A 13,572-nucleotide genomic window follows, 5' to 3' on the forward strand; every position below is an offset into this window, starting at 1 on the left:
CCCCCGGTTGCTATGGCGACGGCGAGCGTGGCGAGAGAAGCGAGAGCGGCGGCGGCGGCGGCGGCGGCGGCGTTTGGTCCCTCGCAGCCGCCATCCTTCTTGTGGAGTCGGTGAGCGAGCGAGCGAGCGCTGGTGGGCCCTGGCTGGGAGACATGGCGGGAGGGTTACCATGACAACGCCATGGCGGGGCTTCCCAGCGCCGTTCGCAGGTGGAGGAAAAGAGGGAGGCGGAGGGTTTTCGGAGACAGAGGAGCCTTTCAAAGCCATGGGTTCGAATCCCACCTCGGCCATTTAGACCCCCTGGGGCGAGTCACACTCTCTCAGCCTCCTCAGAGGGAAAAGGCCATGGTCCCACTGCAGAAATAATGACAATCCAGTTTGAGACTGTTTTAACCGCCCTGGCTCAGTGCTAGGGGATCATGGGAACTGTAGTTTATTTTGGCACCAGAGCCCTCTGACAGGGAGGCCAGATGTCTCACAAAAACTACACTTCCCAGGATTCCCTTGCATGGAGCCAAGGCATTTTTGACATGGCGACCCTATAATGGGGTTTTCTTGGCAAGTTTCTTCAGAGGGTTGGTTTTTTTTGCCATTGCCTTTCTCTGAGGCTGAGAGAGTGTGACTCGACCAAGGTCAACCAGTGGTTTCCATGGCTGAACAGGGATTCAAACCTTGATCTCCAACAGTCAGCACTTCAGGCCAAAATAAAGCTGCTTCAGGTCACTGTTTAAATGCTGCATGCGTCCTAAGAGCCCGGAAGCCACGCCAAAGCCATGCTCCAGCCCTGAGGACTTGAGTGCAGCTTTGGCGCAGCTTCTGGCCTCTCAAGATGCGTGTGCCATTTAAACAGCATGCCTCCAAAGAGACCTGAAGCAGCTTTATTCTGGCCTGTCTGTTTGGGCCCATTGCCTCTTCTCTGTAGCCCTTCTGTTGGGCATTATCCCTTTGCTTTTTGAATTGCATCTAGGAGCTGTAGTGTTTCCAAGCCCTTCCAGCAGGTTCTTCTGAGGCTGAAGCGGTGGTGACTCTGCCTTGGCGACAGGCGTGAAGAAGGGCTCTCAGCCCTGGTTGGGCTGGGAGCTCCAGACAAGCGCTTAGCAAGTCTCTATGTAAAAATAGGCAGCTTTGCGAGGGGGGGGGGAGGGAAGGCTTTAATCCTTATTAGTGAACGTTGCTGCCAGATGGAGCCTGGGTTAGAACTGGAAGAGGCCACAAGGGTCATACAGTCCAATCTCATTTTGCCATGCAGGAACACAGAATCAAAGCACCCCAGACAGATGGCCATTCGGCTTCTGTTTAAAGACCTCCAAGGCAGGAGACTCCACTACACTCCAAGGAAGGAGTGTCTTCCACTGCCAAACAGCTCTTACCATCGGGAAGTTCCTCCTAATGTTGAGGTGGAATCTCTTTTCCTGTAGTTTGAACCCGTTGCTCTGGATCCTACTCTCTGGGGCAGCAGAAAACAAGTTTGCTCCTTTCAGAATGACACTCCTTCAAATACTTATCTCTTCTCCAGGCTAAACGTACCTAGTTCCAGGCTGATTACACCTGGCCCTTCACATTCACAGGGGTTAGGGACACAAGACTCCATGCAAATGTGAAAAATGATGAATTCCCCCCCCCCATGGAAGCCAGTTAAAGGGAAGGTGTGTGGGCTCCTTTTCTTCTCCTGCCCTCCCAGGTAGATAGGTGTCTGCCTTCCCCAGGCTCCCATAAGCCTGGGAAAGGGGCTTGAAGGGGATGAACCACCTTTCCCAGGCACTCATCTGCCCAGGAAAGACCCCCCTCCAAGGCTCTTTCCCAGGTGGATGGGTGTCTGGAAAAGATGGGCACCAATCCACCTGGGAAAGAGGAGGGCATGGGTCCATCCCTTCCAAGGCTCTTTCCCAGGTGGATGGATGCCTGCCTTTCTCAGACCTGGAAAAGGGGCGGGTGACACATGCACGCTTCCTGACTTCTCCCTCATGGACTTTTTCCCCTTGAGGAAAAAGCCTGGGAGGGAGTAGTAGTCGTAGTGCATGCACACCTGGCCTTGCCTTCATAAATAGTCAAAATCGCGAGTGTCGTGGCCACGAATGTTCAAATTTAGAAAACAAGTTTGCTCCATATATTTAAAGATGGATATCATATCATGTCTCAGTCTTCTCTTCTCCAGGCTAATCATACTCAGTTCCTGCTAGGGCTTGGTTTCCCAACCTTTACTAGCTGGTTTGCCAACCTTTGCTAGTGTTATTTCTTCTTCCAAAAGTTGCACCCACAGAAAGCACTAGTCAAGATCCGCATTGTCATTGTAACTGATGACAGACCTCTATTATCATACTAATGTCTGATGGCGCCACCCCCTAATCTACTTTTGCAATCTGGCAGTGCCCTGACTGAAATGTTTCTAAGATGCTGGAAGCTAGATGGTTGGGTAATGATATCTGCTGCACTTTACTAGTCATGGGGTGCATAATGAATAGGCAGCTGGAGAGACAGACCCCTTGGGGTCCTGACAGAACTGCTTGTCTCAGTGCACCCTATGACTGGAAGGACAAATTGCTTTGGTAAGTTCTTAGCAGTTTGCTATAATTGCATGCAGGTTTGTGATTGCTGTTGTCATTAAAATATCCATATTCCAAGACACACAGTTTCTTTTTGGGCAGGAAATATACATGTTATATTTTCTCATTTTGTAGCTTTACTTTAAGGAACATCCGCAATGGGTGACAAGAAAGACACTAGGAAATCTTCAGACAATGGAGATCCTACAGAAGGTGGGGGATATGAAGATGATTTTGAAAAAGACCTTGAGTGGTTAATTAATGAAGAAGAAAAAAGAATTTCTGATGATATACAGGTATTGAGATATTGAGATATAGAGATATGGATATAGAGATCTGAATACAAACTTGACATGAACATGATCACGACCACGAAAACGCCTCCTCATATTTTCTTTCAGATTTTAATCAAACATTTTTATTGTTCTACTGTTTTTATATGATGACTGTTTAATCTTGTTTTAGCATTGGGATCGGGGGAGTGGGCATAGGGATTGATTTTTTAAAAAATTTGATTGTAACCTTGATGCATTTTACTGTTGTAACCTGCCCAGATTCTCCATGATAGGACGGGCTTTTATTATTATTACTATTGTTGTTGTTTATTAGCAAAATATCACACTACAATTTTGTGCCAATATTTAAATTTTACATAAAATGTGCTGTCTTGAGTCCCAGTTAGCCACTTTGAGTCTCAATTTTGGAATAAGGGCAGGATATAAATACTACTACTACTACTACTACTACTACTACTACTACTAATGTAGTTAACTAAATAGTTAACAGCTATAAAATAGTTAACTAAAAAGGAAGTACCTTGATGCTTAAATGTGGTTGAGTATACACTCAGAGGGGCCTACAGGTTGTCTATACTTCCAAAACAAGACACTGCCAACTTTGGTGGGGGGAGGGGACTTTTTGTGTGACCTGCCATGATTTTGAGATGAGGTGGAGTAAATTCCTTATGTGCACTAAGAGCTCTGGGTGTAAAAGGAGAGGCTTTTTGTTTGCTATCCAGAATCTGAAATCCTAAACACGTTAGGGGCGGTCTGCACAACCTCTTAGACTAGCTTAAATGGTCCTGCCTCCTCAGTGAACAGGTATAGCATTGTGCCATCTGTGTTTCTGTCTCTATCTATTTCTTTGAGATTCCTGTTTGTCCTTGGATAATAATGTTTAATGTTTAAGTCAGATAATTGAAGCTTTCTCCATAGCAACAAGACAAAAGTTCGCTGTTGTCCAGTTTAATGCAACAAAAATTCCTGCAAGCATAGGGCCCAAACAGACAGGCCAAAATAAGGCTGTTTCGGGTCACTTTGGAGATATGCTGTTTAAATGATGCATGCATCCTAAGAGTCCGGGAGCCATGGCAAAGCCATACTCCAGTCCTAAGGACTGGAGTGCACCTTTGGTGCAGCATTTGGCCTCTTAAGATGCGGGTGTCATTTAAACAGCATACCTCCAAAGTGACCCGAAGCAGCCTTATTTTGGCCTGTCTGTTTGGGCCCATAGTTACATGGGATCTTTGTGTGTGCTGTATAGCACTTCAGAGTGGTAGATATTTCCCAAATGCAGAACCCCACATAGCAAGGTATTTTGGAAACAGGCAGTTCTTTGTAGAACTGACCTGGCTAATAAATTTTTGGGGCTGCTCTACACAGGCCCCTTGAAGCCCTGCAACCTCTGGGAGCACACAAGAAAGAACTTGAGGCTTGCCATATGTTTGCTACTCCAAACCTTCTTGAATCTGCATGTTAACAAGGTGGAGGAAGCTGAGGCAGAGCTTCAACCAGAAAAGCTCAAGAAAATAATCCTGTTGCTTAGGGGAGTAGGAGCCTTTCAATTGCAGCAGAAGCAGCTGCTACTGCTTTTCCCTGCACCACCACAAGTACATCCATAGTCAGCCACTCATGCTGTTGGTGATGCTGCTGTCTGCTTCTTTCCTGTCCCTGCCTTGTTGCTTTCTCCCCCATTGTTTAGTTCTTCCTTAGTTCCTTCTTGATGTCCTGCAGTCATCAACACATCTGCCCTGAACCTGTCACTTAGATAGTATTTCTCTTCTGCACAATGAGAAGAAATCAGTGTTACTTTCCTGTATTCAGCATACATGAAGAATCACTTGTAAATTGCTATATTGGCCACTTTCTTGCATGAGCTCAGGAAGCACAGAACTGCTTGTACAACCACAAGTTTAATGCCACTATTGGAAGAAGGCCAGTATGTTTAGGATCACATGAGGACATGGAGGAGGAGAGGGGGAGACCCTTATCTCAAAATGTAAGCCAGCTCATTGATGAATCTTTGAAGCCAACATTTTATCTCCTGCCTAGCTTCCACTCCTTTCTTATGCCATATTCTGACTTCTTGTGTCCTTGCACTCCTGCTTGAACCACAGCTTTTGTTGTTTGAAATTTTGTGGATTTTGCTAAAAATTTTAGCAAGATGAAAGGTACAAATCAACTAAATTTACTTATTCTTAACAAAAATGTGAGATTTTATGTTTGTACATAAGCTCACCAGTTGTGGACATTATTTATTTACTACATTTGTATTTCATGCTGCTTTTACAGATCTCTGATGTATGTGTATTTATGGTCAGCTTCCCAGCTTCCATGTAAAGTACAGTAGGTGGAGAAATAAGTCATAAGCAGGTTTGCATGAGACACAAGACCTAAATAGGCAAGGAGGTGTTCTAGACATGCATACAAGCTTTGTTCCCAGTACCTCCACATGCATGGCTGCTAAAGAGATGTGGCATATTTAGCAAAAAGGTTTGAATGTGAGTTATTTTAAGTACATTTGGCTGAATGCAGCTTTAACATTGTCCATAGACCCTGATAGCTAAGGCTTTTCAAATGGAGTGGGCTGGAATTGCATTCAGCTAAATATGTGAATGTCTCTACAACAGCAGGCCATGTGAGGATGCTGGGATAGAGATTGTGGGCAGACCCATGTCCCCTCCACGATTTATGTTTACTCATAATTTCAGGCAAAGATTTGTAGAGAGTTTCCAAGAGCATCTAGCAAATATTATAGCTGGATGAATACTAGAACCTGGATTCCATACATCTAGAACCACATTTCAGTCATTATACCTTGCTGTCTTTTTAAAAAAAGAATTATATTTTATTATTTGACTACTATGAAAAGAAGAATTATCGTGTAAATTGCGTCCATATATTTTATATGTGATTCTTAAATGACATACAGTTGGAACTTCATATCTGCGGGGATCCATTCCCATAGATATAAAAAAAATGTGGGACCTCAAGTCCCATTATCCCTAATGGTGGCGCAACACACGCAGTGGCGCAACATGTGCACATACCACAATTGGGGACAATGGGGCTTGCCATCCGTGGATGCTTAAGTCTTCAGATGGCAAGCGTGTGGATAGCGAGACCGTACTGTACTACAGTGGACCCTTGTTATACGCTGGGGTTTGGTTCCAAGATCCCCCGTGTATAACAAAATCCGTGTATGCTCAAGTCCCATTAAGTATAATGACATAGCAAAATGGTGTCCCTAATAAAAAATGGAACATCAAGGTAAATTTATACTTTTTTGGAACATTTTCAAACCGTGTATGCTTAAATCCGTGTATAAAAAATCCGTGTATAAGAAGGGCCGACTGTACTGTATGTTTGTTTCATCTTACATCATTAAGTGCTTTTAATTTTAATTTCTGCATAGAATCATGATGAAAATGAAGACAGTCTTAAAAGTAGCCTTGGGAAAGACTTAGAAAGCAAAGAAGATAGAATAAATTCTTCACCAGAGTCTTTTGAACCTGAGGAGATTTTAAAAGTTGAAGGCGGAAATGCTTCACAAGAACCCCCTGAGTCTGAGGACGTTCTGAAGGATGAAGGGCCAAGTAATAAAATACATTCTATATATAACCTTGAAAATAAGCAGTTGGAGGAGGCATCTGATAGTGATAGTGAAAGTTCTTGTGAGGAATCAAAGGCAGATCAGGAGGAATCGGAGGATGATGAAGATATAAAGCGGTATATCTTAGAAAAAATTGAAGTAGCTAACAAACTTCTTTTGTCTGAAGAACCTCTGGATGAAACAAAAGAACGGAAACTAAAATTTAAGGATGATCTAGTAGATCTTGAAGTCCCATCTCTGAAAGTTGTACAAACTGACAGAGATGATCCTCAGAGGGAGAGGAATATTTCAGGTAGGCTGTCTCAATTGCACATTTCTGATGATATGAGAAAGGAAGATATTTCTCTTTCTATTAATGGTGGTATAGATGATGAGCACAAGGATGGCAAGATCCTAGTAGAAAGAGATGGGAAGTTTGAACTTCTGAGTATCCGTGACATTGAGAGCCAAGGCTTCTTCCCTCCACTAAGTGTTTCTTTCAGTGACATTGAAACTCAACACATTTCTCCTAAAACTTCCTATAGTACTTCTTTTGGCACTGTCTGCCTGACAGAAGATGAGTCCTTGGTGCAAACACCTGTGACGCCTTCCAGAGAAGGGTTTATTTATGTTCCTCAACCACCATCCATTCGACCAAGCTCAGCCATCAACATTACAAGGAATGTGGAAAGGAGGAAAAGTCCACGCAGAGTGCAGTCAGCAAATGTGGGCCTTGGAATAAGAAGCTCTACATACTGCTTGTCACCAAGGCAAAAAGAACTTCAAAAACAAATTGAGCAAAGGAAAGAGAAATTAAAGAAAGAGGTGAGAATTCAAAGGAGATAAGCAGATTCCTAAATTTCTAACTAGGATTAGATGAAACTCTTCTTGTTGATCCTGCTTTCTTAGAATCATAGAACCAGAGTTGGAACAGACTGCAAGGGCCATCCAGTCAAGCCCCTTGTTAAGAATAGAACAGTAACAGTATAGATAATAGCAGTTGGTAGGTTGTCCTTCATGATATTTATCTAATCCCCTTTTAATATCATTTAAGAAACCCTTTCTTCGTGACTGGAATTAGTTTTCACAAGTTAGACTCATAGAGTTAGAAGATTGCTCAAGGGTCACCCAGTCCAACCCCCTTCCATACAGGAACACAGAATCAAAGCACCCCCGACAGATGGCCATCCAGCCGCTGTTTAAAAACCTCCAAAGGAGACTCCACCACATTCTGAGGGAGTGAGTTCCACTCTGTGTTAGTTATAAGTTGTGACTATATTTTATAGGTCCATTTAAATCAGCGTTACTTAAGTTAGTAATGGCTATATAGAGCCTCATTGTTCAGTGTTCTAAGCACAACTAAGTCAAGATTCAATCTTATATGCTCCATATTGTTTATTTTTATTATAATATTTTAATTATAACTTAAAATCCTGTGCGCTCCCTTAAACAATGTAAGAAGCTGATAGACTGAAACCTGTCAATAAATATCACATTATCCTTTTTGAAAATACAGGAAAAATTTATATTACTTCAAAATAAACCTTAGCAGATTGGCTTAAGGTAATAAGGTATATTGTGTGCTTTCAAGACATTTCTGACTTAATGGTTATTGTAAGGTTGTGGGGAGGAGGTCTTCACAAGGTTATCACAGGGGTTTCTTGGCAAGATCTATTAAGTTGTTTTTTCTCTTTGCCTCCCTTGGGAGCTGAGAGAGTATGATTTGTCTAACGTCACCCAGTGGGTTTCCATGGCCAAGAAAGGATTCAAGTCTTGGTCTCGAGTTGTAATCCAGCATTTAAACTGCTACAACATGCTGGCTGGTAGAAGTGGATTTGCCTCATCTCTTCTTTCTGATGGCAATCCCTAAGCCACAAAATGTTTCAGATAAACTCAGGTGACCATGATAAATTGGGTGAACCATGATGAGAGATCTCCCCACCCTAAAATAAATTGATGGAAGTACGGCCTGTTACAGACTGCCAAAATAAAGCTGCTTCGGGTCTCTTTGGAGGTATGCTATTTAAATGATGCATGGGTCCTAAGAGTCCAGAAGTCGCGCCAAAGCCACACTCCATTCCTAAACACTGGAGTGCAGCTTTGGTGCAGCTTCTGGATTCTTAGGATGCATGCATCATTTAAACAGCATACCTCCAAAGAGAGCCGAAGCAGCTTTATTTTGGCAGTCTGTAACAGGCCTACTTTCCATTTACAGAAGACAGATTTCCCCAACTCTCTGCAGCAAATTGGGATGGGGTGAGGGAGTGTAGTAGGAGGGGGAATACTGAAAAGGTTTTTTTTTTAATTTTTGCCTTCTACTGGGTCAAAGGGATTTCTCTGAGTGAAGAAACACCAGTTGAAAATAAAAACACTCTTGTTTTCACTCAATGTCTGTTTATCAGAATATTCTAAGTCTCTACCATATATGTTAATGAAACTGTTGTACTGTAACCATTGTAATTTGGTTATAATAGTGTTAACACTTTGCATCTTTACATTCTAGGCTAGCATAATTTTGAATTTTTTTTACTACTTCCACTCTGAAATGTTATAACACTACTGAATTTTAAAACGAAGTGTTAAAAGTTCTCAATATTTGCTAATATTTTAATATAAGGAAGAATTAAGGAAAAGAGTCCTGGAAGAGCAGAAAAGGAGAGAGAATGACATGGTCTTCAATGCTTGGTTGCAGAAGAAAAAAGGACAAATGCAAGAACAGAGACGAATTGAACGTGCAAAAGAGCTTGAAGACTTAAACAGTAGAGTAAGTTTAGATTCCTATGCCTGTTAGCCTATTGTAGACTGCTTAGCTATAAAATATGCAGAGTAAGACTACTGGTCAACCATGTTACCAAACATCAGACATAATCTTTACATGACTATTGTGCCATGTGCATGACATCCTTATTATAATATGGCTCCCATGTTTCAAAATGTCAGATTTCTCAATATACCTTCTTTTGCTTTATATCCATTAGAGACTGCCTTGTATCTGTCACAAAATACTTCTTGGTTTTGAACAAGCATTGTTTCATGTATATTATAGCATATGGAGATGCAGAGGGCATGAAAAATAAGAGAAGAGCTATGTTGGGCTCTGGCTTATAAATGAATAGTGGAAAAGTTAGTAAATAATTTTGTTTTATTTATCAACTGTTTAAATCCATTTCTGTTTTTGATATTAGTTACTATTAACCCCATTATTCTTTTTTGCTTGTGGTAGCTGGCTGAATGGTAACATTTTTATTCGACAATTGCAAGCTACATTGAACTGAAGGACAGATTATTATCAATACTGAATTAATACTGAAGATCTCAAAATATAATGAAGGTGATATTGGGCAAAGTAAATTGATGCACTTACCATCAGAGCAGAGTCTCAAAATTATGTCTACATTTAGTAAAAAAACATATCTTTACGACCCAGCAAGAATATAGTAAATGTGCTGCTGAATGCAAGCAGAATGATTTTGCTTTTCCACCCAGCAACTGTCAGTCTGTCTTCCCAGAGAATAAAGGAGGATAATGGCATACTCTGTCATTCTCTTTTTGCCATTTATAATTGTGTATAAGTCAAGAAATTTCAGTCAAAAAGTTCAACCCAAAAAACGTAGGTCAATTTATCTACAGGTCAGTGCAAGTATTGTACTTTAACACTATACACAAACATCTCCTTCTCTATGGCCCAGTACATGCCTTGCATTATGTCCAGGCTGGCGGCGGCATTTTTTCCTGCAGAGGGAAGCTGCAGCCACCAAACCGCAAGGCTTCCCTCCGCAGGAAAAAGAACCCGCAAAAAGCGGGTTCTTTTTCTGCTGCGCCAGTTACGTCCGAGTGCGCCAATGGCCCACTCATAATGTAACTGGCGCAATGCAAAGCAGGGACGCTATGCGTCCGTTATGTCATAATGGTGGCGCCCATGTACACAGGGCTCCGCATTATGCCGCCGCCAGTACGTGCTAGTTAGGGACTGTGCGGTTGCTGCACGGTCCTATAACCATAGCATGGCGCAATAGCACCGTCTGTATCATGCCTTAGAATGGTGGAAGATGAAAGCTTAGTCTGTCCTAGGAGAACCTAAAAGAAGCACCAACCCCAACCCCACTCTACTCTCTCCACTGTGGCATCACTTCTGGCCTTTTTGAATGCTTAGGCAGCGAAATTGTGGCGGCAGCTCTTCCCCTCAAAGGAGTGCTGAGAGTATAGAGGAGTTCCCATGATGGACTAAGCTCTCATCTTTCACTATTCTACTCAGAGAAGGGGGTTCCAGCAATGTTATTCTAGTGATGAGGAATTAGGCTTAGTAGGATTTGAATAAGACATTTGTGTATGTTTGTCAGCTTTTCTGGATTAAAACCTGACAACGTTATCACATTAAAGTTAAATGCTGTAATCACTGCTAATGTAGTCACCATTTTTTTTGCTTTACTTTTACACCCTTTTGGACTTTTGTGCATTTTCTTAGCCCCACCCATGCCTCGTCACCTCCCCTACACATCGCACAGCCATTTACAGTGGTTTCCTCTTCATTCATCCAGCCTTTAGTTATGCCTGCTGGAATTTTGTAAGTTCTTTGGCATCATTTCCTTTGCTTTGTCATTCACATCCTTTTTTACATGTCCCTTAACTTAATCCTTGACTTAGCCACATCATATCAAAATCTATGATTTTCACCCCAAAACCTGCCCTCAACATATACATGAGGTTGACTTATACCTGAGCATTTATAGTAACTACACCTTTCACTTCCATGTCAAGGCACAGTGTAAATAGCTTATATTCAAAACCAGAAAGACATTGTTTTCATGTCTTCTAAAGAAACCTGTTTCACATTTGTCTTCCTTTCCTGCAGCAGCTCACCTTCACAACTCAGTTTTCTTATCTCAAACCTATTTCTGTTGTGGTTGTTCTGGAAAGTGTATAAACATGTATTAGCTTTATATATATTGGAGATCCTTATGCAGAATTTGAATCTGAAGCATTTACATTCTTCTGTGTTTAAATAGCAGGAAAGTAGAAATCCAGAAGAAGCCTTTAGATCATGGCTTAAGAGAAAACAACAAGAACAGATGAGAGAAAAACAGATACAGAACCTGAAACAGCAGGAAGAATGCATGTTCTACCTTCCAAGAACAATGGAAAATGAGAGAGCTTATAAGCAGTAAGTTTCTGTGGTGCTTGTTATTTCCTGTGAACGACTTAATTTGGATATTTCTCCAGGAAAGAAATGGCCATTTGCTTGATCAGGAACAAGGTTCCTCTTCTTTCTATTCCACTAACTTTTGCAGATATTCCTTATTGTCTATAGGCCATTAGAGATAAATATTCTTATTGTAGAAAGTGGTGCCACAAAGTGGAATGTAGGTAAGCGAGAACTGTCAGCTCAAAATTTCAGACTAGACTTGTAATCAGTGCTTTCCTCTTCATAATGAGGACTGTGAACAAAAATTGATTCAGTTCTAGCAAAAGAAAATGAGATTGAATGTGAAGCTGAAGGCTTTCATGCCTGGCATCCATAGTTTTTTGTGGGTTTTTCAGGCCATGTGGTCAGGTTTTAGAAGAGTTCCTCCCCGAAGATACCAGCCACAGATGCTGGCGAAACGTCAGGGAGGAACTCTTCTAGAACATGGCCCGAAAACCCCCCAAAAAATGAGATTGAGTTCATTCTGAGTTGTCAGATTGAAGTCTTCCCTAGTCTAGAAGCCTGTGGAAATAATTCCAAAGGGTGGGATATTTTGCTCCAAGGTTTTTTATTGAGTCAAGTTGGAAGAGACCCCAAGGGCCATCCAGTTCAACCCCCTGCCATGCAGGAACACTCAGACAAAGCACTCCTGACAGATGGCCATCCAGGCTCTGTTTACAAACCTCGAAAAGGAGACTGGACCACTCTCTGAGACAACGTGTTCCACTGTTGAACAGCTCTTGCCATCAGGAAGTTCTTCCTATTTTTTTTTTTTTTTGCAAGGATATCATGGGGGACCTTGTCAAAGCCTTACTGAAATCAAGTAACACTACATCCATAGAATTCCCATCTACCAAGCTTGTGACTTTCAAAAAAGGAGAGTACATTCGTCCCTCAACATTTGCTGGGGTTAGGGGCACAGGACTCTCGTAAATGTGGAAAAATTGCAAATAACAAAAACACGTTTTTACCTGACAGAACACTCTCTAGAAATCTCTAGCTTCTCCAGTACAACTCTGTGGTCAATATCTGCCAGACATTGACTGTAGAATTGCACCAGAGGAGCTACCGGTGCCTACTAGAGTGTTCTCTCTAGGAATCTCTATGTTCTTTAGTGGTACCTTTGGTTAAAGTTGACCATAGAGGTATGCTGGAGGACCCAGATATTTCTAGAGTACATATTAATAAAATATGTGACTAATCAAGTCCGTAAAAGCCAAAACTGCAAATGTGGAGGGATGAGTATAGTCTGGCATAAGTTGTTTTTGAGAAAGTCATGTTTTCATGACAATTCATGACAATGTAATCATGACAATTCTTTCTAAGTGCTTCCAGACCCTCTAATGATCCGCTCTAGAATCTTTCCTGGTACTGATGTCAGGCTGACTGGGTTGCAATTATTGGGTCCTATTTTTTCCTTTTATGATGATGGGGACATCATTTGCCCTCTTCGTTTGATGTAACCTCTCCTGTTCTCCAGGAAATCTGAAAGATTATTGATGTGGTTCTGAGATTCCTTTTGCCAGTTGTTTTACCTCTTGAGTGTAGTTCATCAGGCCCTGAGAGAGATTTGAATTTGTTTAGAGTAGCCAGGTGTTTCTGTGTTTCCTCTTTACCTATTCTGTGCTGCATTTCCTCTACTGTATCATTTGCTCCCAGGTTGAGCACTGTTCCCTTTTCAGGGAAGACCAAAGCAAAGATTGTGTTGAGTAGTTCTGCCATTTCTTTTGTTTCCTATTAGCAGTTTGCCATCTTCTCCATGCAGCAGCTCCCGCATTTCCTTGTTCTTTGTTTTGCTGCAGACATAACCAAAAAAGCCCTTTTTATTATTTTTAATCTTTTTAGCAAGCCTGAACTCGTTCTATGCTTTAGCTTTTCTGACTTTCTCCCTATATGAACTGGCTATTTGTTTGAATTCTTTGGTTATTTCCTGTTTTTTTCCATTTCTAATACATGTTGAAAGTTCTTTAGACATCC

At 41.8% G+C, this 13,572-nt stretch overlaps 1 protein-coding gene across 4 annotated transcripts in view; it reads left to right on the forward strand.

Annotated features, from left to right (window-relative positions):
* Positions 1 to 13,572, forward strand: part of CCDC181 (coiled-coil domain containing 181) — a 19,810-nt gene continuing 6,238 nt past the window's right edge. The window contains exons 1-5 of one of the 4 annotated variants that reach the window (XM_042458944.1): positions 1 to 110; positions 2,679 to 2,839; positions 6,237 to 7,238; positions 9,031 to 9,177; positions 11,420 to 11,574. In XM_042458944.1, the coding sequence (XP_042314878.1) occupies positions 2,702 to 2,839; positions 6,237 to 7,238; positions 9,031 to 9,177; positions 11,420 to 11,574 (1,442 nt within the window). In that variant the 5' untranslated portion in view covers positions 1 to 110; positions 2,679 to 2,701. Of the gene's footprint in view, positions 133 to 162; positions 210 to 2,678; positions 2,840 to 6,236; positions 7,239 to 9,030; positions 9,178 to 11,419; positions 11,575 to 13,572 lie in introns of those variants that run through there. The other 3 variants (XM_042458945.1, XM_042458943.1, XM_042458946.1) reach the window with 3 other exon arrangements.

This window comes from Sceloporus undulatus, chromosome 3 (genome assembly GCF_019175285.1).
Source record: "Sceloporus undulatus isolate JIND9_A2432 ecotype Alabama chromosome 3, SceUnd_v1.1, whole genome shotgun sequence".
In the NCBI taxonomy this organism is placed as follows: Eukaryota; Metazoa; Chordata; class Lepidosauria; order Squamata; family Phrynosomatidae; genus Sceloporus; species Sceloporus undulatus.